This window comes from Mustela lutreola, chromosome 10 (genome assembly GCF_030435805.1).
Source record: "Mustela lutreola isolate mMusLut2 chromosome 10, mMusLut2.pri, whole genome shotgun sequence".
Taxonomy (NCBI): Eukaryota; Metazoa; Chordata; class Mammalia; order Carnivora; family Mustelidae; genus Mustela; species Mustela lutreola.
In genome coordinates, this window is record NC_081299.1 from 57659220 (window position 1) to 57686761 (window position 27542).

A 27542-nucleotide genomic window follows, 5' to 3' on the forward strand; every position below is an offset into this window, starting at 1 on the left:
CCTCAGGTCATAATCCTAGGGTCCTGGGATTGAGTCCCGCATTGGGTTCTCTGCTCGGTGGGAGCCTGCTTCCTCCTCTCTCTCTCTCTCTCTCTCTCTCACTCTTTCTGCCTACTTGTAATCTCTCTCTGTCAAATAAATAAATAAAATCTTTAAAAAAAAAAAAGGAAATATCACAGGATAACTTTCACATATTTCAGAAATATCACTCAAGATTTTTTTTGAGGTGCACCTGGGTGGTTCAGTGGGTCAAGTCTCTGCCTTCAGCTCATGTCATGCTCCCAGAGTCCTGGGATCAAGCCCCGCATCAGGCTCTCTGCTTAGCGGTGAGCTTGCTTCCCGTTCTTTTCTGGCTGCCACTCTGACTACTTGTGATCTCTTTCAAATAAATAAATAAAATCTTAAAAAAAAAAAGATTTTTTTTCAGGGTACCTCCACCTTAGAACAGGTCATTTTATTGAAGTGATGTGAGATATATATATATAGATAGATAGATATATATATATCTATCTATCTATATATATATATACCATAGGCTTAGCATACATTTAATCTTCTTTGAAACTATCAGCATTAGACATTATCAACCAATTTTACAGATGGGAAAACAAGAATTAATCATAAACAAAATTTGCTCAGCTATTAAGTGGTCACACTAGAATTGGAACCCTAGCCTGTCTGAATATTTTCCACTGAATTACATTATTTCTATTGACTTAAAACTAAACAAAGAAAGTGAAGCCCAAATCCATTTGTTTTTATGTTTGTTAGCATCTATGTTAATAGAACATTTAATAGTATCTAATGGTTTCTCATAGTCATGAATGATGTTAAAGTGAAATTACAGATTATCCATGTAATATATTCATAATCTTTCTTACTTACTAGGTAGGTAATTGAGGGTTAATGATACAATAATATCTTCCCAGACAAAACTAATTCATGAAGACCAAACTAGAGAAAAATGTAGAGAGTATTTTTAGAAAATTAAGTCAACACTATTATTTTTGTTTAATTTCAAGCATTAGTACCTTCAGTAGCCTACTTTAATAGTTGTACTTATGTGTGAACTAAGACAAAGCTTTACTGCACACAATTCTTGTAATATTTATATAGATTTTAGATTTTATGAGCAAGTCTATTTTGTGTGTGTGTCTGTGTGTTTAAATGCTACTCTTGAAATATTTGCAGGGACTTTATTTAAAGCCTTACAACTAACTCAGTGTGTATTCCTAGGACCAGCAGAATTTAATCACCTATGAACTTTTTTAAAATGCAGGATCTAGGCCCACCACAACGCTGACTCTGAATTTGAATTTTAATAAGTTCTCTTGCTGATTCATAGGCATTCTGAAGTTTGGGAAGTGCTGTTTTTTACACTTTCTTTGCAGTGTGTTTTTCCTTTTAATGTGTACAATTATAGACTCCTGAGAACAATTCTTTAAAAATAAAAAAAAAAAAGGAGGACCTTTAGGTCTATCTTATTTTTGCAAAAAGTAAATGAATGTATTTTTATTAAGATACCACTGACATAACATATTAGTTTCAGGTATACACCATAATGATTCAATATTTGTGTATATTGTGACATGATGACTATGATAAGTCTGGTAGCATTCATCACCATACATAGGTTTGATTTTTTTGCTTGTGATGAGAATGTCTAAGATCCATTCTCTTAACAACTTTAAAATATGCAATACATACAGTCCTGCTAACTATGGCCACCATGCTGGACGTTATATCCACATGACTTACTTATTTTGTAAATGGAAGTCTGCACCTTTTGACCACATTTCACCCATTTCTCCCGTTCCCTATCCCCACTTCTGGCAAGCACCAATCTGTTCCCTGTATCTATGAGCTGTTTCATTTTGTTTTAGGTTCCACATACAAGTGAGATCATACAGTGCTTGTCTTTCTGTGGTGTCCAACTTCACTTGTTTTGCTCTATCTTTTGAAAGCCAGTGATAATCTGAATAATGTCATGTAACTGTTTTTGCTAAGGATCCCGTAGTAAAACACTTTAAGTGATTCCTAACAAGATTGCCATTAACAAAGTCAGCTGGAATGTTATGAGTTTAAATCTTTTGAATTTCTGAGATCCTTGAAGAGTGTGTATTTTGCATCTATTAGCTTTCTCTATAACCCAAAGATGTAAAATTCTTTCAGATGTAAAATTCTTTGAGGATAGCCCATAGTGCAGTCAAAACATTGTCTATTTCAATGCAGGAAATTCTCACTTTGCACAGAGGTGAAGGACTGTGAAAACAACCATTCAAGCTAAAATCATGCTACAGTCTTAATCAATGAGGGAGGGGCACTTGGGTGGCTCAGTCAATTAAGCACCTGCCATAGAGCCCCCATGGGTCAACTCTCTGCTCAGCAGGGAGCCTGCATCCCCCCCTCCCTCTCCCCTTTTCTCTTCCACTCCCCCTGCTTGTGCTTTCTCTCTCTCTCTCTGTCAAATAAATAAATAAATAAATGCTGTCTTTTAAAAAAATATAATCCAAGAGGCAAAACTATAATAGTTCTGTCTGAAGATCTTTAAAACCTTTTTAAAACATTAAACACTATTAGGGTTGATTATAAGTGTATAAGGAAATGGAAAAATAGTAAAACTAATATTTGTCTAGTTTGCTGTCTTTGTAGACAGTATGAACATCAAGAATTAAAGTGGGCTTTTTGTAAAAAAAAAAAGTTATCAAGATTATTTTGAACATACTTGCCTTCTTTTCATCATGTAAATCATATTTCAGAGTGAACATTGTTCCTGTACATTGGTGAATTGTCTTTTTAAGCTTAAAGAAGCATCCAGACTTCTATCCTTTGTGCTTTCCCTGTCATGAAACATCCCTGAGAGTTCCTTTAATGGGAATTTTATTACCAGCGTCACTTTCTCTAAGACATCTTCATCCTTTTCGTTACAACCACTTTCCTCATTTACGTCAACAAGCTTGCTGTTAAGTTCCTCCAGGAGCATGTGTACGGTCCTTTGCAAGTGGCAGGCAGCATCCCCACAGTCAGCTGCCTCTTCTATAACTCCAGTTACGTTTGTGCAGGTCCTGCAATGTTTTCTGCACGGTGTGGTGAAAATTTCTGCTGTAATGCATGCGTAGTACTTGCCAGGACTTCCTGCCATGATTCTTGCATATTTTTATTTGTACACTTTATGTCATATTTTTTCCACAACTCAGCTAAAGAAATTATATGATCTCCAGCTGTAGCATTGATAGCCTATTCCAAAGTCTGTGTAAGCTAACAGGTCTTTAGAGTTGAAATAACTCCTTGGTCCATTGGCAGCGTTAATGAAGTTATTTAAGTTTTCACATTTTCATTTAAATCACCAAGAGAATTAGGGAGATCAAGAGCATTTTCCAACAGTATAAATATTAAATTAGTGCACCTATAGTATCTCTCTACTGATTGACAAGAAGGAAAAACAGCCACATGATGTACTATTTGTGGTGTGAACCCAATGACAGATGTTTAGGGACGAATCACTGACAGCCTTAGAAAGAGGGAATGTGATGAATCACATGATGTGCATCCGTTATTTACATAGTGATTTGTGGGCCCAAGAATTAAAAGCGAAGTTTATGTTTTATGCAGTAACTCACAGTTAATATACTGAAGTTTGAGCTTGGTGATGGGGGAATAATGTTATCTAATGAAACCATGATGACTGAAATGCATTCACATCAGAACTATGCAAACTAAGGGCTGCTTAACTGGGACTCAAGACTAACCTCAAAACATGTTTTTATTTTTAAAAATGTTTTTATAAAAGAAAGGAAAAATGAGAAAATTTTATTACATTTTGAACTAAGTCTTTGACTTCTACCTCTGAACATGCATTTGAAATTTTTATTTTTAAACGTCTCCAGTATTTTTATGACCTTTTGCTGAGTACATAATCTTAAACCATCGATAAATGGTTTGTTCAGTTTAAGTGCATTATATATGTGAAGCACTGGGCTAGACTTTTTTTCTAAGAAATAAACTATTACTGGGTTTCACACATACATTGATTTCTGCCCACACCAACACACCACACACACACACACACACACAAAGCAATACGTACCTGGCACCCAGCAATATACTCACCCCTGCATATGGGGCCTCAGAGGATTTAGAAATGAATTTATCAGGGTTCACTGATACAAAGAGAAAATATTTCCTGAGCATGTATTTTATGACGGGTCTTGTACTAAATTCTTAAACAGTATTTCATAAAGTACTGAGAGCAGCTACATGAAGCAGGAATTATTAGTACCCTCTTTGCAAATGTGAAGAAACTAAGACTCAGAGAAAAAGCTACATGCCTTGTCTATATAAAAGGACAGTTGTTCACTAAAGCAGCATTTGCTTATGAGATACTATTCAAAGCTGAATGCCGTGTTTCACTGCAACTGGTTCTAACCAGCTGAAGATGGTAAGAACCAGGAACCACGAGTTACCTTAGTCAGGGTCAAACTGACCCGTGGTGCATGAGACTTGATTTACTTAACTGTACACAGACTTGTGAACTCATTCACCCAATCCGTAATGCAAATATTTAATCTTTAATGGGCATATTCCACTGTGATTACTCTCCTTTTGGCACTGACTTTTCCCCATCAGAGCACTACTCAGTGAATTTCTTCCCCAGTATGTTCCTTTGCCTGGCAGGTAAATAAAATCAGCTTCAGTTTTTGAGCTGTGGTCATTGTTTTATTGTTTGATACCCAAGATAACACACTTAGTAAGTGACTGAGCTGGGGCACAAATCCGTTCCGACTGACTTAAAACCCATATGCTTAATTTCTTTGTTTACTCATTAATTAAATGATGGGAATAAATTGCATTCCAGCCAGCTAGTTCCAAGATGTAAAAATAGGAAGCTTATTCTACAGCTCTAACTCTTACTAACTCTAATTCATTCTTCCCTTTACAACAGCGAGAACCTCACACTTCCTGTTACAGTAATAACGATAATATGAATGGTAATAACAGTGTGATAATATTAACAACAGTATCAATGACAACTTAACTACAGATAGTGCTCCCTCAGTGACGGGCCATCTTTCTTTCCCAGCTATCTCAAACCAGATATTGAAATGTCTTGTTTCCTGATGATAACATGAATGTGCATTTATACAATTTCTGTTTGTAGATGTGAGTTAAAATTGGCCATATGTGGAGTAGTAGGGATTGTGACCAGCTAAAGAACTGTGTTGATGTGAAGGCAGCAGCCATTACTCTGTTTCTGTTGCTTATCATGGAAGAATACCAGACTGGTAATACCAGATTTCCCTCTTTCAAGAGGCACCAAACCTCCGGGTCATTATGTAGAGTTTACCACTTTTTAAAATATTATAATAGGGATGCCTAGGTGGTTTATATGTTTAAGCATCTGACCCTTGGTTTTGGCTCAGGTCATGATCTCGGGGTCATAATATTGTGCCCCGCATCGGGCTCTGCACTCAGTGGAGAATCTGCTTGAGATTCTCTCCATCTGCTCCTCTATATAAATCAAACTAAACACATCTGCTGGCTGAAATGAGCCCTATCCATAGCCTCTGCTTCAGACGCACTGGCTAAGAGGAAAGAAAATACAGTGGAGGCACACGGTGTGCATTTTGGGTCCAAGCTTTCCTACTTTGTTTGCCCTTGGGCAAGTTATTTAGCCTCTGTAGGCTTCAAATTTCCTTATCTGTAAAAATGGGTTTAAAAATAGTGACTATCTTGAGTGCCTGGGTGGCTCAGTTGGTTAAGCAATTGACTTCGGCTCAGGTCATGATCCTGGAGTTCGGGAATGGAGTCCCACATGGAGCTTCCTGCTCAGCAGGGAGTCTACTTCTCCCACTGACCTCTCTCATGTTCTCTCTCTCAAATAAATAAATAAATAAATATTTTTTGTTGTTATAAGATAAAGATTAGTTATTTTTATCTTTAAAATGCTTAGTAAAATACCTAAAATTTAATCAATGATTTGTTGTTAATATTTTGCCCCCTTTATCCTCCCTTTTGTGGACCTGCTCTCTACAGATTTCTGCTATTCCAGTTATATGCATCCATTCCAAGGACATGCATTATGAACATTAGGCTATAACTGATGCTTCCGTTGTATTAACACAAACAAACAAAACCTTGTATGATTTTCAGTGGCTCAGTTAAATGGCAGGGGAATTTAGAAAGGGAAAAAATAAGCCAAATTTATTCTACTAAATTGAACCACTCATTAAATGGTATTGAACCACTTGGCTAAACTGATAAAATAATTTATATGATACTATTGTCACTAAATGAATAAGGTTTTTTTGTTCAGTGAACTTGGATATGTGTCTTTTAAAAGCTCTTTCACCATTTCACCTTTTAATATATGTAACTAATGTATTTAACTTTTCAGTTTATCTTTGTTGGAAGAATTTGACTGTAGCTGTAATGAACTGGAGTCTTTACCTTCTACTATTGGCTACCTTCATAGTCTTCGAACGTTAGCAGTCGATGAGAATTTCCTTCCAGAATTACCCCGAGAAGTGAGGAATAAACTTGTTTCTGTTAATTAACTTTTAATGAATATGTTTTGGGATTAAGACTTAAAAAGTGCAATGGCAATGTAGATTCATGAGTTGAGCTGTCAATGTGTATAGGAATTATCTACATATGTATGTGTTAATTATTTTTTTTAATGATAAGTGCTAAGTTCTTATATTTGACCCAGAAAACCCATTTGACTTAAACATTACTAGCAAAGAAAAGTAATAAAATATTGTAAGTTAATCAATGCTAAGGAATACAATTTTAAATAATTTAATTTAAATGTTTCACTTTTAAGAACAGTAATAAGAAATTCTGAGATAATTACATTTCCATTTCTGAAGTGAAAGACTTTTACTGTAAATAACTTTTTTAAACTATCATGTGGCATGATAATATTATTTTTATTTTAGAATTCACCAAAAGATTCTGTTAGTTTTTATTTCTAAGTGGGATTTTTATTTATTAATGTCAAGAACAAAATGCGAAGTATATTTTCAATTTAATATTTTCTACTAACCACTTCCATAAAGAGAAACAGTAGTCAATATGTCATTATTTTAGAGCAAAAAGTTATAAATAAACATGACAAGTATCATTGTAACACAAAATAAAACTAACTTGGCCATGGAAATGTCAACAATATTTTATCTTTTGTGAATGAGTGATCCATTAGAAACATAGATATCTTAGTATTCACTTGGTTTTAGTGTAAAAACAATGTTATTAATGAAAACAATGAAGCTAATGAGCATTCTAACAATAAAATTATAAAGAAAATTCTTCCTTTCTAATATGCAAAAGAAAATGAGATACATATTGTCTTAACATCTAAAGGAATATATATAATATATACATATATTTTTAAAAAGAGTGATTATAAAAAATAAAGCAGTAGACATATTAAGAGAGTCTTTTTAATTTCTTTTCAGTGTAACAGTATTCATTGTTTTAAGAGAATCTTAAAAGTAATAAGGAAATCTATAAATTATTTTAATATTAAAAATTAGTACAAAAATCGTTTACTATGTATTTCCTTATTTACTTTCTTTTGTTACCCACAGATTGGAAGCTGTAAGAATGTAACAGTTATGTCTCTACGTTCCAATAAACTGGAATTTCTTCCTGAAGAGATTGGACAGATGCAGAAGCTAAGAGTCTTAAATTTGAGTGACAACAGGTATTTCTGCAACATTTCAAAATGACATTAGTTATTTACTGAAAGCAAATCATTGTTCATTATTAATGATTTTAGAAACATTTTCTGTGTCTTATGAATTATATAGGATGCAAATCAATGTTTTATTGAGAAAATGGCAGAAACCAAATTATTTACAAACTGATATTTCTAAATTTTATTTTTTGAGTAAATTCAGATCAGTTAGTATGTTGTATGTTTAAATTATATAAAATCTATACACCAAATTTATATACCAAAACCCTCCTATATGCAGAAAGCATATTATGAAGACCTGAGAAAAGTTATAATAAAAAGTTATCAATCATATTAATTAAAATCATGTATGTAGGTATGAATTATGTATGCGCGCGCGCGTGTGTGTGTGTGTGTGTGTGTGTGTATGTTTTCATGTACACATTTATGTCTCCAGTAAATTAACAGGGCAATGAGTGCATTGTCAACACCACCAGAATGCCAGTAAGAATATTGCCAATTAAGTAATACTCAAAAGTCATAAAATTTGTACATCATTTTAAGGACAACCAAATGGTTATTTAGTCATGTTCAAAGTAGGTCAAAAAAAACCCTAAAAAGATAGGTGCCCTTCTTGTGACAAAGGTGTTATAGTGGTGGAGAGGCAAAAAGAAAGAGCAAAACTGAATTCATCTTTGTTTCCACAATTGTTCTCAAATAGGGAAGGAAAAAAAGTTAATTTTGACTGAAGATAATTGCTAAGTAGACAAAGTGATTCTACAGACTAGAATGTACGAACTCTTTTCAGTAAGTTTCAGTCAGACAAATGATAGAACGAGAAACTGAGAGCCTGCAACAAAACAGTCAAAGATAACTTTTTTATGGAATCATTAAGAATATTCAACTCTGTAAGTTTCAAGATAAGTGTATGAGTTCTCATTTGTTTGTTTAAGACAAATATTAATAATAATGTGATTTTCAAAGACTATTCACTTAGTAATTCAATAATATTCCCATGTGAGGGAATAAAACATTTTATTGAAAGGTTTGGGTTTTCATTTTTAAAATCAAGATGACAACGAAGATTCATAGCTTGGTAAAACAAGAGTAAGTCATATCAAACCAACAGTTATCTCCTGTTTTGACTGGATTACCAGACAGAAAAATGAGGGAAATGCATTGAATGTTGCTGACTTTTAGCAAAACATTTTTTAAATGTGCTAACTGATATTCCTATGAATAAAATTGGGAAACATGGTCATGGAGAAATCATAAGAAGAAATGGATTCTCAGTAGATTCCATTACAATACCCAATAGGACTGAGCTCCATTACTGTTAACCTGGGGGAGGTTTTGCATGATGAGTTAGAGAAGTCTCTTAAATTCTCAGTCCACTCAACTTTTATTTGTTAATAATCTGCATGATGATATAGAAAATATGCTTATCAAATATTTAAAATGACCCCAAATCAGAAGTACTACAAGTGAAGTTATTTTTGATTCCTTTTACTCAAGTATAATTAACATATAGTGTTACATTAGTATCAGGTATACAATATATTGATTCAATAATTCCATAGATTACTTGGTGCTCATCACTATAAGTGTACTCTTAATATCCTTTATGTATTTCACCCATCCCCTCACCTGCCTCTCCTCTGGCAGCCACAAGGTTGGTCTCTGTATATAAAGGTCTTTTTATTTAATATTTCTTTTTTCCTTTGCTTGCTTTGTTTCTAAAATTCCACACATGTGTGGAATGATATGGTATTTATCTTTATTTGTCTAACTTATTTCACTTAACATTATATCCTCTAGGTCCATCCTTGTGGGACCTGGCAAACATCAAGAGCTCATTCTTTTTTTGTAGCCGAGTAATAGTCCAGTATATGTACACATTTTCTTTATTATAGTCATATTTATCCATTAATCTATGGATAGACCCTTGGGTTGTTTCCATATCTTGGTTATTGTAAATAAAGCTACAGTGCTCAGTTCGGCAGCACATATAGTAAATAAAGCTACAATAAATGTAGAGGTACATATACCTTTTTTAATTAGAGTTTTAATTTTCTTTGAGTAGATACCCAGTAGTAGAATTACTGGATCATATGGCATATTTATTTTTAATTTTTTTTAAGATTTTATTTATTTATTTGGCAGACAGAGATCACAAGTAGGTAGAGAGACAGGCAGAGAGAGGAGGAAGCAGGCTCCCCGCTGCTGAGCAGAGAGCCCGATGTGGGGCTTGATCCTAGGACCCTGGGATCATGACATGAGCTGAAGGCAGAGGCTTTAACCCACTAAGCCACCCAGGCGCCCCTATTTTTAATTTTTTAAGGAAACCTCATACCATTTTCCACAGCAGCTGTACCAGTTTGCATTCCCACCAACAGTGCAGCAGGGTTGCTTTTTCTTCACATCCTTACCAACACTGGTTATTTCATGATGCCTTTTTGATTCTAGCCATTCTGACAGGTATAAGGTAATATCTCATTGTAGTTTTGATGTGCAGCCCTGATGATGAATGATATTGAGCATATTTTCATATGTCTGTTGGCATTTTGTATGCCTGCTTTGTAAAAAAAAAAAAAAATGACTATTCAGTTTCTCTGCCCATTTTTTAATTGGCCTATTTGGTTTTTTGGTGTTGAGTTGTATAAATTCTTTATATATTTTGGATATTAACCCGTTTATCAGGTATATCATTTGCAAATATTTTCTTCCATTCAGCAGGTTGCCTTTTTGCTTTGTTGATGGTTTCCTTCACTGTGCAAAAGTTTTTTTTTTATTTTGGTGTAGTCCCAATAGTTTAATTTTGTTTTTGTTTCCCTTGCCTGAGGAAACTATTTAGAACAATGTTTCTATGGCTGATGTCAAGGAAATTGCTGTTTTCTTCTAGGAGGTTTATGGTTTCAGGCCTCACATTTAAGTCTTTGATCCATTTTGAGTTCATTTTGGGGTATGGTGTAAGAAAATAGAGGGCTACTAATGAAGTTATTTATTCAAGAAATAAAAGATATATCTGTAACTACCAAGGGACAGACATGTTGCTAGATGCTAGGATAAAAGATATGAGTAAGACATTGAGAATCTCACAATATCAGGAACTTAAAATATTTCGTCAGGCCAGTTATATTAGCTAAAGTTTTCTCCTAGTACAGTGACTGGAACACAGTGTAGAGCCAAATTAATATTTTAAGTTAATGAATTAATCCATGAATCTCAGCCTCGAGTTAGAAATCAATATTTAGCCGAAGCGGAGGCCAAAATTGAACACTACTATTAGAGAAAGAACTGCCTGGATAAAAGATTAAATATGAAAAGCTATCCAAATGTCTTGACTATCACAATTTCATACTTAGAATAGAATAGATTTTAAAAGTTTGTATAGTTTAAGAACAATTATTCCTTAGCACTGTCAACTACAAGATTGTTCCTATGGTCGATTTATTGCACATTTGTGATATTAAACAGAGGCTAATTTTCAATGCAGGTTACTGGAAGTGCAAGGAGAAATGAGGATAACTCATCCTTCTCTAATAGTTTCTTTCTTTTCTTTATGCTCTATGTTTATTTTTTTTTCTTAAAGATTTTATTTATTTATTTGACAGACAGAGAACACAAGTAGACAGAGGCAGGCAGATAGAGAGGAAGGGAAGCAGGCCCCCTGCTGAGCAGAGAGCCCGATATGGGACTCGATCCCAGGACCCTGAGATCATGACCTGAGCCGAAGGCAGCGGCTTAACCCACTGAGCCACCCAGGCGCCCTTTATGCTCTATGTTTATAACTGAATTGATGATGATTTATCTTACATGTTATTGCATATGATTCTATAGAGGTCCCCCTCATGTAATTTTGATGTGGTGGAATTTATATTCTGCCTATAATTCATCTCCATACAACGTGAAAAATTCTTTCTGTAGTACCTTACTTCATAATTCCTGGCTTAAATGAAATTAAATAACTAACAACTACAAACGGTTTTTATGTAATTTGTTTTCATGCTACAAACACTGATATAACAATTGTTCTATAAAAAAAGAATTACGATATGTTAGTCTAGTTACTCTTTATATTCTTATAAATATTTATGAGATCAGAGAGGTTATTATGTTCTTCCCAAAGTTTTCTGGCTAATACACACTGTTGACATTCATATTGGCTGTCAATATCTTTTCATATTTATTAAATTATTTGAAAATGTTTAGCAGCTTTTACATATCAAATTACTTCCACAATCCTATTAATTATTATAACATTTTTCATTTTTGTTATCAAAATACATGTACTAATCAGTTGGCTGAAAGAGTTCCAACATATTAAAGACTTAAGAAAATTTTTATTCCAAGTTCTCTCTAAAGGGTGTATCTATATTCAAAAGTGAACATGCAGAAATTAACAATAAGTCCATCAGCATGCTTTGGTTGTATTAGCACTTTGCTGAGTAGCTATTATGGTAACCTATGTAATCACAATTCATTCATCATGCACACTTTCAGGGATATCAGATAGTATGTGTAAGTAGGCATTTGGTGATTTGGTCCTCCAAAGGCTGAAGCCAAAACTAGATCATTTCAATTGAATACCAAAGCTTATGCCAAACTTCAGGTACCTCAAAATGCATTTTTTAAGATTTCCTCTTGGAATATTTACTACACAATATACAAAGGGTGAGAGAACAAAAGGACACAATTCCGGGGGTCAAAATAACATTGGGAGCTGTAGATACCTTTAGTAGTGTGACAGGCATGACCCCTTCCCATCATGGAGGCAACAATTTTGTGGGGCTATCAGCCAATAAAAAAGATAATCACAAAAATAAATTCATAATTACAAACTACGGTATGTTCCATTAGAGAAAATATAAGGTGCTTTGAGACTACATTGGGGAAAGTAATTTAAATAAAGAGTCAGGAAAAGCCTCTTTGAGAGAATTACATTTAAGCTGAGAGCTAAAGGATATGTGTGATTTAGTTTAGTGAACTTGGGGAGAAAGAGAATTCCAGACAGGCAGTAGTTTGGCTAATCTTCCTAGTGGGCTGATAGAATGCCCATCAGTGGCACTGGGAAGACTAAGTCAGGAAAAGTCGCAGAAGTTTCTGAAGAGGTCTGAGGGGTCAGATCTTACAAGGTTTGACAAGGCATGTCCACAATTTTGGATTTTATCCTAGATCTGATAGGAAGCATTTAAAGGGTTGTAAGCAGGAAATTTTCACATTGTAAAGATTGCTCAGAATAATGAAATGAATGTTACATTATTTTAAAAATAATTCTTCATAAAAATGAACTATATCCCCCTTCATCCATGCTATTAGAATTTTCTTGTTTTTGCAGATTGAAGAATTTACCATTCTCATTTACCAAACTGAAAGAGCTTGCAGCTTTGTGGCTTTCTGACAATCAGGTAAAAAATTTTATTACCTGATTTATTTTATTTATTAAGATAAACTATAATTGAAACTTTGACTTACTAACTTATTCCCAATAGATACCCTTGACAATTATTACAAAATATAGATTATCTTCTAGAAGAGAGATTTTTGTAATGATAGCAATTGAAGTATGTATTTCATTGCTACAGAAAATTCAGTACTATAATCCCCACCATCTTTAAATACTTTGATTTGGCATCTATTTCATTCTGAGAGATCTAATACACAAAATGATCACTTTCATACATTGTTATTTTTGATAGTACATATGTGTCCTGAGGGGACATTCTTTAATTATACCTCTGAAGGTAAAGAATAAGAAATTATTAACGCAGTCCCCACAGAGGGAATTATTATCCTGCATGTTCCTTTTTTTTTCATACTTTAATTATAATCAACTTAATTCTAAAACTTTATACAAGAAGTTTTCAGATAGTTTTTGCAAATATTATGAGTACTTTCTGTAAAATTGATTTTATATTATTTTTATACTCAGGAAAATAGATGATAATTGAATCCATAATTGAGTGTTAATGAATAATTTTCATAAGAAAAATAACAAGTAACAGTTGAAGACATCTGATTTGCCACCAGAAAAAAAACTGGCAATAGAAAATTTTGACATAGTTTATTGGTCTTTTTTAACTTTTTTCTTATAATCCTAAATTTTGAAACAGCTATCCCCAAATATGAATGGTCAAATAAAAACAAATCATCTTGAATTTAGTTTCTTATCATTATTTCCTGAGGATAAAATCAACGTTATTGGTAAAGGAATTGTTCAGACTTCTAGGTGTTGGGCTTTTTTTGTGAAAAAATAAAATAAATCTCTACAAAATGTAAGCGCTATAATGTTTGTGCTCCTATAGTCATTATAGCACTTGCTTCCATCTGCTAAGTAAAAACATTAGGTTGTCATTCAAATTCAAATCTTATCAATGACCTATAGATTTTTTTTAAAGATTTTATTTATTTATTTGAGAGAGAGACAGGGAGAGAGAGCATGAGTGAGGAGAAGGGCAGAGAGAGAAGCAGACTCCCCGTGGAGCTGGGAGCCCGATGCAGGACTCCATCCCGGGACTCCGAGATCATGACCTGAGCCGAAGCAATTGTCCAACCAACTGAGCCACCCAGGCGTCCCGAACTATAGATTTTTCAAGGCATTAATGTATCATTATAAATAAGTCATTTCTGGATTCAATGTGAGCTATGCTAATAGAGCAGTCAATGCTAGAGTCCTGCATTGTGAAAAAACATCCACTAATTTCATGATTTATTATTCTTGTGGGAGAATGAACTGAACAGTGACTGCATCATTTAACTTTTATTTAGAACAATGATTTAATGTGTTTCTGACTCCATTTCATGAGGCAAATTGGTATCCCAAATCCCCTTTGTGCTTCACTCCTATTGATAAATGTCATGAAATAAGTGGATTTTTTGAACATTAGATATCCTCATTTCCAGTATATTTATATATGTAGTATATTAATATGTATAGTGTATAATATCAGAGTTCTAAAACACCCTTCAGATAGATTTCTAAAATCAAATTAATAATAAAGAATGGAATCTTACTCTCCATAAGAAATATATTGTTGATATAGCAGATAAAAAACTACAGGTCTTTATTTTTACACAGACTCTGTCTTTGGTTACAAAAATCTCTCTTAAAAAAATGCTTATGTTTTAACCTATTTAAACTCATAGATAATCTTGCAAAAGCATGAATTTTATAGCAATTTCCTTTTATCTTTTTAAGGCAACAGCTTGTGAAAATGAACAAGCGTATAGAACCACACCAAAATCTTACTTAGTTGAACTAATGTAATACATCTGGGTCTCTTTAAGATTAAAAGTGACATTACCAGTGAAGATGAATAGGTTTTGTAAAAGTGTATTCTAGAGAAAAAGAAACTCTCAATATGAAGACCTTAGAATTTGAGATTATTCCTCAGCAATAGTCTTATTTTATGAAATCCTTTCTTATTTGACTACTTTTTTCCTTGTCTTTGTTTTAATTGTTCATTCAGCTCACTGAGGCCAGACTATTGACCATTATCTTCTATAAAAGTAGTATTCTTCATATTTGCTATCTTATTATTCTAATTTATGTGTTCTTTGCTTCTAGTCCAAAGCCCTTATCCCTTTACAAACTGAAGCCCATCCAGAAACAAAGCAAAGAGTATTGACTAACTACATGTTTCCCCAGCAACCTCGTGGTGATGAAGGTAAATTGTCAGTAAAAATTTCTTCTATGCTTATACAATTATGGATTAAAGGAACTAATTTTATTCTGATCTCTGGCCAGGAATCCTGGCCCATGGGCAAGGCTATAAAAATAATTACATGGCACATATAAATCATCCAGGGGTTAACCCTAAGCATGAATCTTATCTTCATAATTGGCAAGGAAGAAGTCAAACTTTCATTATTTGCCGATGACACGAAACCTATATAGAAAACTTGAAAGACTCCACCAAAAACTACTAGAAATGATAAAGAATTCACTAAAGTTGCGCAATACAAAATCAACATCAACTATATTATTTTAAATAAGAATCCAAAAAATGTAACTCTCCCTTTTCATATCTTACATGAAAATATTGATTTCTAGGAACAACTTCCCTTGGGGGGTTGCAAGACTAGGTCATTAACTAGAGTATCCAGCTAACTGAAATGAGCTAAGAGTCAGACCTAAGGAAGGTTCAACAAACCTTTTTATTTTCTGTGTTCACCAATTTCACGAACACAATTTAAACATTCTGCCCAGTGATTGCAGGCCCCAACTCATTTCACGTTAACAGTCAACCATAAAGAGATGACTTGAAAATAATGATCATTCTTTCTCTTCCAAGTTGGGTTTCTCTAAGTGATGTCAGTAGCTCTGATAGGAATAGTTATTGCAAATCTAAACCTTTTTTAAAATCAATCTTCTATACTTTCTGATGACAAATTTCACAAAAATTTTAAAGGAAGTTTGTCCTTTACCATTTAGAACTCCAAATAGGCTCCTTAGCCCAAGCCAGAACAGGCAGCTACACGTGTTTTCTAGTCTTACAGTAATGGTAATTCTTAGAAGAGTAGATCCACCTTAATATACCCATGGATTAAATCCACCCAATCCACTTGAATGAGAGCAACTTTTTTTTTTCATTTTATTTTATTTTATTTTATTTTATTTTATTTTATTTCTTTTCAGTGTCCAGAATCCATTGTTTATGGATCTATTTTCAGGGATAATTATGTTAAACATCTTTAGTCTTTGACTTGTAAATATAAGTGAATCATTTTGGGATACTTTAGAATATTTTATTCAAATTTTGACTTACAAAAGTAGGAAAAGGGTAGATTGTTTTCATATTTTTTTCAGTCTTCAGTAAAACTGAGTTTTTAAATTTTTACAAGAGAAGTCACCATGTCTACTTACGCTATAAGAAAAACCTTAAGTAAGGATTGTTTTTATTCATGTAACTTTACTTATATTTTCATATTAGTATCCTAAGATTATGAAAGTATTTTTTTTTAAAGATTTTATTTATTTATTTGACAGACAGAGATTACAAGTAGACAGAGAGGCAGACAGAGAGGAAGGGAAGCAGGCTCCCCACTGAGCAGAGAGCCAGACACGGGGCTCGATCCCAGGACCCTGGGATCATGACCTGAGCTGAAGGCAGAGGCCTTAACCACTGAGCCACCCAGGCGCCCCTGAAAGTATTTTTTTAAATGTAGGGAAAATTGGAAAGAGTCTCAGATTTCCTGGTAATTTCTGAGATACAGTCTCATAGATTAAATTCCTCATTTATTGCAGGGAGTAAGGTAGATCTAGTAAGGCAAGTCATGACGTTAAGGAATTAGCCTGATTTATGTTCTGTTGTGTTTTCCTTTGAGGAAAAAAGAGTGGTAATAGAAAAATTTTTTGAACTTTAAGTAAGTTACCCTTTGGCTTTTCAGACAGAAGTATAATAAATGAATTTTCAGAATCCCTTGCAACAAAAAAAGGAAATACATGATAAAGTTCATCTTTCGGGAAAGAATTTAGACTAAACTAAGTACTTGTATTGCATTTTCATGTGATCTTCACAATTAATGTTGGTAAGGAAGATATTACTATCAGCCTATATTTTGATATAAAATAAAGATTTATAAGCCACTTATTTTCTTTGTTGAGACATATTTAGACTAGTTTTGAGACTGTAATTTTAAAGTTACCCTAAAAACAAGCTCCCCTTCATTATCCCCACAACCGCATACACACACCAAAAAGAAAAGCTTGCAATCACACATATTTTACTGAAAAGCCAATGTTATGTAGTATGTTTTATAAAATCCTGATAGAATTTAGTGGCTACAAATGTGGGTAAAGGCTCTGTAATCACACAGACATGGAACGGAATCCTGCATTGACCCAGAGAAGCTGTACAACTTTGAGCAAATCTCTTAAAGCTAGCGAGAGTTTTCTCATTAACAAACTGAGGATATATTAGTACTATCACTGGTGTGCTAGTGTGAAGATTAAAAAATAATGTTTTAAAAATGTATATTCCAACTCTCTTTTTATTATTATTATTATTATCCTTTGGAGAACCTGTTCTCCACACTAGAAAACTTCCCAATCCCAGTATATAATTTATATGTACTTAGGAAAGCTGAATTTGAATTAAGATGTAAGAAAACATGTAACAAATATCAAGGGTATTTCATTCCCTCTCTTCTCTTTCTTTCCTTCTTTTTTCCTTTATTTCCTTCTTTCTTTCTCTTTATTTTCCCCTTTTTAAAAATTTTTGTACTTGTTTGCAGTACCTATTGCCATTTTTTGAATAGTGTACTAAGCTCTATAAATAACACTTCATGTAAAAAAAGCAATAATACTTTGGAATCTAACTGTAGATTTCCAGTCAGACAGTGACAGCTTTAACCCTACACTGTGGGAAGAGCAGAGACAACAACGCATGACTGTTGCCTTTGAATTTGAAGAAAAAAAGGAAGATGACGAAAATGCTGGGAAAGTTAAGGTGAAACTTTTCATTTTGTTTCTTCTTTCCTCTCATTATTTTTGTTTATCCATTGTTATTATTAAAATAGACTTTGGGACAAATTGAGTGACCTCTGCTTAAAGGTCAGATACATCTTTGTGTCTCCTTCATTAGAGCATGATGGTAATTTGAAAAGCATTGTGTCCTTCAGAATGTCCCAATTCTGACTGAGCAAATTTGATATACCACCCCATCTTACAGAGTGACAACATGAAAGAGATTCAAGGTGAGAGAAAACCAAAACAGACGAATCTGGGTGATAGGCTTTACCTACGAACCTTATTACATTTTTGAAACAGTGAAATTGTTTTCTTTTAATCACTAAGCAAGGCACCAGGCAGACCATATGGGACCAAAATATACATTTATGGAGGAGCCAGTGGATTAATATGTTATATTGGCTTTAAAATCTCCGAAAGATTTTAGGTCTCTACGGTATCTGGGAAGAATTTATGAGTTTTCTTAAATGAGAAAACAAGTTTTAAAGGAGGCAAGTGCCTAATAGCAGGTGATACTCAATTTTTTCACCTCAAACATCTTTTTAAAAATCCTTTATTGGAAGTAATCTAAGTCAAATAACAAAGTGGAGCTTTAAAATCCATATTTTTTCATTATTTAAATGATATTTAAAGAGATTTTATCATCAGATCATCATATTGTCATCATGGCAACATCTTGAATCTCTAATCATTTATAGAAATATTTGTGTACCTTTTCTATCATGAATACTAACAGCTCTCATTCTGAGTGACTAATTGCCTAAGTAAATGTATGTGCATCCTATTAACAGATCTAGATTGTGTAATGTGTTTTTTCTGTCCCCTCATTCCCACATTTTCTAAACTTTTTTCTTAAACCAACACACCCTGGAACCTTATTAGATTTAGACAGTAAGGTATTGACAAGGCTTACCTCTACATCATTGTGAAAAATCCAAAATGGATTCCCAAATCAAAATGATAGTTTTGTTAATGATTTGGGTTTAAAAAAATGTTTCTGGATGCTTGGTTAATGCTATCTAATAACCAAAGAAACATTTTTTTTTAATTTGTGAATTTCTAGAAATAGCATTGCCAAACTAAAAATAAACAAAGACCCTTACAGCATTTCAGTTCTAGTTTTAAGATTTCATACGTTAAATCTAGAACCAATGGATGATGCATTCTATACTGGACCTCTGATTCATTCTTTTACCTCACTGAATGTCAAAAACTACATGCTTATTCCTAAAAATCCATATTCAAAGGCTCTAACAAGAAAATAGTACTCTGATATACTCTGGTATATGTGTCAATGAAAACATAAAATGCAAACAGTTATTTAGAAGCCCTGTTTGTGTGTTATGTGGTCAGGTGTGTTTATAATCAGAGTAGGCTCATTATACTTTAGATTGAATTTTCTTTGTACTTATTTATATTTGGTTTATTTATATTTTGGTGAAACAATATTTGTTTCGAAAACCTCAAACACTTGGTTTTAACTAATTTGAATATTTCCAATGCCACTGGCTATTGGACAAATTAGAACACAAACAAACTTCTAAATAAATCATCATGGAAGCATGATGAATGGAATATACAGAAATCTTACACCAAATCAATCACACTTTTCTGGTTCATTACATATACATTAAATTTAACACCATTTTACCTTTTATTTATATAAAATTAAGAGAGGAACCACTGACCTATGCCATCAGCTTCCAAATGGACTAGAGTATAATGCCCTACTTATAGAGCGTATAGTGTAGTGTGAATGCTGCATTGTGTGAAAAAATTGTGACCCGTTAGCTTCATATGATATTGGTACTGTTTTATTACAGAGAGTTCGAACTAATTTTTTGATGGTTGTTTTAAATGCATTACCCAGAGTGAAAAAAAGTATCAAGAGTAGAAAAATGATAAAGTGAAAGTATTGCTACAGTGCTCCTCTTTCTCCCAGAAAATGGAGATTCCTTCTCCCACAGGATCACCCCTGCCAAGCCCCCTGGGAAAGGGGCCAGCGTGGGATTACTCTCCAACCTGCCAGACTGTCTGGCGATTGCTGCACACCATGGGCCAGGTGTGATCAGCAGATCCAAGATATGCCCGTCCCCCAGAATGACCCACAGCTGGCATGGGGTTGTATAAGTGGCCTCCAGCAGGAAAGGAGCATGTGTACTCCATTGCCAGTTGCAGCACAATCCACCACTCTTCCCTCTCTAAGTGGCAGACAGGTAGGCCTAGGTGTTTGGGGTAGGAGAATCCCCCATGTAGAGGCAACCTTGGAACAGTGGTTTTATGGGGTATGTTCTGCATGATTTGGGGTAAGAAATGTTGATCCTATAGGAACCATCCAATTGCCAATGTTTGACCTCAGTTTAAGTTTTTGTTCGTTGACATTGGCAATGGGGTGGGAAGACCAAGTCAGAGGGGAGGGAACATCAATAATGAGGTGCCTAATGGTGGGATATATGGCATGATTTTTTTATTTGGGTGCTTCAGTTTTATTTATGTTTTTATTTTTAAAGATTTCTTTTTCTTTAAAGTGTGGGAATACCAATAGTTGGGCAGAATGTTGATGACACTATTGATAAAATCTAAATTGCCCCCACACCACGCACACATTTTTGTATTATCAATTCAGAGGGAGATTAAGTAACTAAAACCTGATTCTTAAAATAGCATGAGCTTTGAATTGAAATTTGCTTTGAGTGGACTTTGAGCACAAAGATGGACATTGTTGAAAAGCATCAATTTCCCTCCAATTTGAAGGCACAGATTATGACAATTCCTGTAAGAGAAGATTGGTTTGGGAGTTGTGGCAAATAGGGCTTCCTTATCTCAGTGGGTTGGGTGTTTAAAATTCAATGAAAAAAAAAAAATGTCTTCATGGGATGAGAAAGGACACTACATTTTTGGTAAGCTTTACCATCCACATGCAATGGACTAGAGTCTTACTCTGTGTCTTATATTATTTCTGCAATATAAGGTCAACTGAGAATCCTAACTAAAACTCCTATAGGCTTCCTTTCTATGTAAAATGTTCTGATTAATTCCCAGAATAAGATCCCTAATGATCAGTCATCAAAGCATCAACTATTACTTCTCTTACTGGAATTTATAGTCAAACCAAATAAGAATTTAATCATTATATAAGAAAACCACAGTTCTTTGAGAATTCAAGATACCATGTCTAAATGCCCTAGCTATTAACACAAATTCTTCTATTGCTAAACTTTTGGGAGTCTCCAACATCTTGCAGCTGCTATTTGCATTTACTGCACTTTTTTTTTTTTTAAAGATCTGAGCTATATAGAATGTTGTAAAACATTTCTATTTTTCTAAAATTAAAATGAAGTAACATTGCAATGAAAATCTTGCATTTTAATAAAATGTATATGTAAAATGAACAAATACTTTATGGTGAGTGATATATGCAACATTTTCATAAGAACAATTGACAGTTTTTTCCCACCTATTTATACCATAAATGAATTTACATTATTTCTCCATCCCATATTAGAATGAGAGAATATTTCTAGTCTATGTATTTAGAAATATAAAGAAACTACTTTTATTTGGGCATGACTGAAGTATTAATAATATTGTATTATGATCATTTTTTTTATTTCTGAAGCATTGCATAAGAGTTAAAAAGTAGGAAGGCATAGGCAAAACAATCTGTAAAAGGGTATAAAATGTGCTTTTACAGAGCTTACAAACATAACAATTCTAAAATATTATAGTTTCTTTTAAGAAGAAATTATAAAATAACTGCTTAAAAATTTGAAATTATCTTGTTATTTAACTCAATAAAATTTATATTTTAGAGTTACACAACACTTTTTTTCTACAAGATTATACAAATATGTGCTTTACTTATATCAGAGAATAGCCTTGAGCCGAGTAACACAACATAAGCTTTGGAGTCAAAGACCTGAGTTGTATGACTTTGGGCAAGGAACTTACAGTGCCTGAGCCCTATTCAGTGCCTGAGCCCATATTTTCCCAGGGGAAAAGGAACAGCTGCTACAATGGATTATAAAATTTAAACTATATTTAATTATAATTAATTATAAATATTTAATGAATGTTAATAATTATAATTATTTATAGTTTGTTTATATTCAAATCTATGGTAAACAATAAACAATAAAATAAGAATTATTTATTATATAAATAACTATTAATAATTTAAATATCTTTATAAAACATTTTGCATGTGCCTGGCAGATGGCAGATACTGACTAAATGATAGTTGTTGCTATACGCAATCTGGAAAAAGTCCAAACTGTTATAGGTAGTATGGAGTTTTATATGTGTATATATATATGTGTGTGTATATATATATACACATTCATATATATATATGTTATATATAGTAAAATATAAACTGCCAAGAAAATTCAGATTTTAAAAATACCTAAGTAGAATCTGATTTTAGAAAATAGTATCTAATCTCTGTATAGAATTTATACATTTCCAAGATTTTCATAGTTATTATCTCATTTTAGTTCTAGATTAACTAAAGATATTATCATTCCCATTTTACACGAACAGAAACTGGACAGAAAAATTAGTGGTTGACAGCTTCTCGGGGGTAAATCTGTGGCTTAGATTTAGGTTTCCTGACTCCACGTCCAGCAAGTTCTGTTGGTAGACTAGTAAATGGGAAGCAAGGAGCTTGTTGTCTAGGTGGAAAAAAATCCAAGTTTTATAGGATCTGAAACTCCCACAGTTCAGAGAAGGGCTTCTTTAAGGAAAAGAATATGAAATAATCATGTAAATAAAAAAGTAGGACCCCTCACAAGACTATGGAAAAAGCATACACAGGTGATAGGCTCTAAAGCTTAAGCTTCATTAGCCTGACAAATCTGCTTCTGTTTCTAAATTTAAATATTTTTCAGAGATAAAGTACCCAAACATATTCTGATGATGTGACTAAAATATTATATTAACATGCTTATAAAATAACCAGAAAATATTGGCACTATGACCATTAGTATATAGTCATCTCACTGTGTCAGATGAGACATAGCATCTACAAAAAATAAATTACATTATTCACTTTAGAAGTGTAATTTTAGCAATGAGTATTTTTTAAGGTACATAAAATTTTAATCTATTGTCTTACATGAAAATTACTTTTCATTCATATACCATTGGTCATTAAAAATTAAAAGATGTTCTTAATTGGCATTATAGCCATACCACTCCACAATCTATATTTTTTTAAATGTAGTTTTTTGACCTTTAGGCCTTTGCTATCAAGTACTTTTAAATGAGTTCAACAATGTAATTTAAAATTAGACTTAATCTGTGATTAACATTTCTAATACCAACTTAAACAGCAGATCCAAGAATGCATGCATCCCAATGGACTTTGTCTAGCATGGATATCATTCTTTTTATGTTTATTTAAGAATGCTTTACAAATTAAGTACCCTGAGCTATATTTATATTACATTTTAACAACTTACACTTTTTTTCTGAGAACTCTAACTTTTTCTTGGGTTATATTTTTAAACGGTAGCTTTATTTCTATATATTATTAATTTCATTCTTATTTGTTTGGAAGTGTAAAAGACTACAACAGTACTTATACTAGTAAAATTATCTGGGTTTTCCTCAACTTTCCAAAAACTATTGGAAAAAGAATTTTTTATGTATTATACTGAAAGGAATGTTAGAAGTCATCATGTGGAGTCCAATTTCAGTATTTGATATGGAAAATGAGCCACAAGGAAGAATAAATATAACAAAGTTGGTGGATTTGTTAAAACTGCAGATGAGCAAAAGTGTTTGAATTCATATTTATAATCCTCAGATCTATTCCACCATCATAGTTTCTTACATCCCATGAATTACATGGGTGTGGGTGGGTGGTATGTGTATGCCCGCCCCACTTTCTCCTTTCCTCTCATTCCCCTCCATCCTTCTTCAGATTTGCTTTCTTCTCCCTTCCTCTCAACCTACCCCCCGACACACTTTCCACAGAAACATAGTCACCACAATCACATAAACCATTCCATTTTGTAAAGTTGGTTCTACTCAGATGCAAAAAGATATGACAGTTGGAATAAGCCGGGACAAATAAATCTGCTCCTTGTTTTCCTTCCCACTCTTTTTTACTCGCCATGGATACTTTATTTATTCCAATTTAAGGAAATTTTAAATATTCTGATAATGGGATTTTCTATTGGAAATGTCTCATATTTTCTCTTTCTGAATTAAATGTGAAGAATAATCGTTAATATATATGTTCCCTAAAGTCAGCTTGACACAACAAAAATGAATTCAAGACTAGAAATAAATAACTGGGTAATATAAACCAAAATTTACATGTTTATCTAGAATATCTTAGAAAATCTCCTCAATTTTTAATTTTCCTCTTATTTTAAGACATTACCCACAAAGCATGTTACTTTATTAGGGTAAAAGCTAAATGTAAAAGTCACCCTGAAGCCTATTCTTTTTAGGTATTTACAAGACTTAGCTGCCTGACCTTTTGGTATAACATGCTAATTAACACAGAGCTAATGAACATTTGGTAGCAGATACTGTCAATTCCCCATTTTTTAATCCGTGATAAACTCTTCTTGTAAATCTTTTGGGGTCTTCTCTTATCATCTATGTTGATATTCCAAAGACAGCTTTAACATGAAAATAACTACTAATAAATAATTAAGATAGGGAAGGAACAGCTTCTAAAGTGTAAAAACACCTAATAGAACACTGAAAATCTTTGGATTACCAGTTACTTATGTATCTGACCTACTGCTATTGCAACCAGCTGCAGGGTAGGTCTAACGATAGAATATAACCCCAAAATTGTTTTTAATCTAGAAGGTGGCAGGGTAGGAAGAGGCCCCATGAGGGCAAAATTGCAAAGAACACTATGTGCTCTGCTCTACATTTTCTCAGCCAGCTCAACACTCACTATATTGCATTTGGTTTTACTACTGCACATAAAATGGAATAGTTTTATGAACATGTTTGCCGAAGGTATTTTTATGTTAAATTTCTTTTTATAAACTTCTAGGTTGAAATAAACCTAAAACGATATCCAACTCCTTACCCAGAGGATTTAAAGAATATGGTAAAATCTGTACAAAATCTGGTGGGTAAGCCAAGCCATGGAGTGCGTGTTGAGAATTCAAATCCAACTGCTAACACGGAGCAAACTGTGAAAGAAAAATATGAACACAAGTGGCCTGTAGCCCCAAAGGAGATAACAGTGGAGGTATTTCAAGGTTATTGGTAATTGCCAGTGTGGTTTGGATTTTTTGGAATTACTAAATTATATGGTTTTTTTTAACTGATTAGATCTTCTCTGATAAGTACATTTATTCCCCTGAAATACAAATGAGTCTCTCTACTTTTTCAAACTATGAGGGTTGCATTTAATCAATTACAGATAAATGACACCCTCATGGTCTGAAATTATTAATACAGCTCCCAAAGTTCCAATACACACAGAAGGAATAACTTGCTCACTCAGCTAGGCCTTGCCAGTAAGTGCATTATATCATTTTCACTATACTCTTTTGGCTACCCCAAACTTTTATTGTATGAGTCATTAGAAAAGACTAAATGAAGATTTTTTTTTTTTACTCTGCAAATCTCAGTAAAATTCTCGATCAGATTTAGAGCCATTTTTTGTTTGTTTCTGTGTTTAGATTAAAACCTTTATAAGAAACACTACTGTAAACATGACAAAGAGGAGATAAGTTTGAAATTTAGCTTTTCTGGATCTAGCCTTGTGAAACTTAATTCCTATATTTTAGAATAAACTAGATGTTCATCCTTACCCATTTGTGTGGTCTGAAAAGAATTCAACTACATTTATGCCACCTCTGTACTATCTCATCCACTCTTCAGCTAATTTGGTTATCACCTTTTTATCTTCATTAGAGACATACCTGATATGAGTACATCTAGAAGTAACTATATCTACTTCTCAAAAATCTAAGTTCGTGAAACTCTTTTACAAATCTGCATTTCACAGCGTCAATTTTTTGCACTGATTAAACACCAACTGTATATTTAGCACTGTGCTAAACACTGTGAGAGAGAGAAAAGAAAGATAAAATGTGCACACAGTCCCCAACTAATTTAGAGCCTTGCCAAGTAAAATTACCACAGATGCAGTGATTAGAGAACACAGTATCTGAACTACGATCGCGTGATTAGTTGTGGGATGGAGCGTATAATAGTACTTTAAGAAATTGGAAAGAGACCTGATCACTGCCACTCAATTAAAAAGTTGTGTGAAACAGTTTAAGGTTGCAGTGCATATTGAAAATGGGGTGCTTCTTTTAAAGTCGAAAGAGAGGAAGTCATTCCAGACAAAGGGAAAAAAGATTGAGCAAAAGTAAGCACGGTGCGAATACCTGCCAGTGGAGGGATCAGCCTGCCCCAGAAAAGAAGATTACAGCTTGGTATCCAGGGAGGAAAACTTCGGTAAATACTCATTTCCCTACTTTTAGGGGGGTTTTTTGCAAAATAAGCAAATGACATGAATGAAATCAATATTATTGTATTATTGTACTCTTTCCTTTTAAAATATCAGAGATAGGCGATAGAAGAGAAACAGACTTTTCTTTTATCTCTAAGATACTGCAATAATATAAAAAGGAACAAAGCCGACATTTAGGAGGAACACACTAACTACAACTACACTTCATATTTAAACCTCATGCAATCACAGTTTAACATTAAAATGATTGTGAGGTCATGCTTAACCCATAAACTGAGTGATTTTACTTTAAATAAGAAGATTCTAAAATTGCTTAATACAGGGTTAGGATAGATGAAGCAAGGAAAAGATGGTTTTGGCCATAAATTTAGTGATAACCCTACTGAGAAAATAAATCTTAAAATTATTCCAAAAGCATTTAAAACTTGAAAAATCCAAAATTAAATTTAATGTTTCTTCCCCAAATTTGCTTCTGCTCCTATATGCCCAGTCCTGATCTCTGCTAACTAACACCATTATTTGTTAGCTTACTCGAGTTAGAAATTGAAAGGTATTTGATTTCTTTTTCCTTCTTTCTCTCTACTCACTGCCTCTCCAGTCACCTAAATCTATGTATTTTCATCTAAGTGTATCTCCTCAACCTCCTCAGGCCCTCAATTCTGTTCTGCATTATTATAAAAACTGTCAACTTCTTGGCTCACGTTGTCCCCAGCCCCCTCATTACTTTGTCAATAAACTGGTTTTTTTAAAGATGGTATTTATTTAAGAGTGAGAGAGAGCACAAGCAGGGGGAAGAACAAAGAGACAGGGACAGGCAGACTCTCTGCTGAGCAGAGAGCCCAATAAGGGACTCAATTTCTGGACCCTGAGATCATGACCTGAGCCAAAGGCAGATGCTTAACTGATTGAGCTACCTAGGTACCCCAGAGAAT

General features: G+C 33.5%; 1 protein-coding gene across 4 annotated transcripts in view; it reads left to right on the forward strand.

The window, feature by feature from the left end:
• Positions 1-27542, forward strand: part of LRRC7 (leucine rich repeat containing 7) — a 573404-nt gene that overhangs the window by 443779 nt on the left and 102083 nt on the right. For all 4 annotated transcript variants that reach the window (XM_059138593.1, XM_059138591.1, XM_059138595.1 and 1 more), the window contains exons 12-18: positions 6395-6524; positions 7590-7705; positions 13017-13086; positions 15246-15345; positions 18005-18129; positions 20117-20365; positions 25174-25374. In XM_059138593.1, the coding sequence (XP_058994576.1) occupies positions 6395-6524; positions 7590-7705; positions 13017-13086; positions 15246-15345; positions 18005-18129; positions 20117-20365; positions 25174-25374 (991 nt within the window). The remainder of the gene's footprint in view (positions 1-6394; positions 6525-7589; positions 7706-13016; positions 13087-15245; positions 15346-18004; positions 18130-20116; positions 20366-25173; positions 25375-27542) is intronic.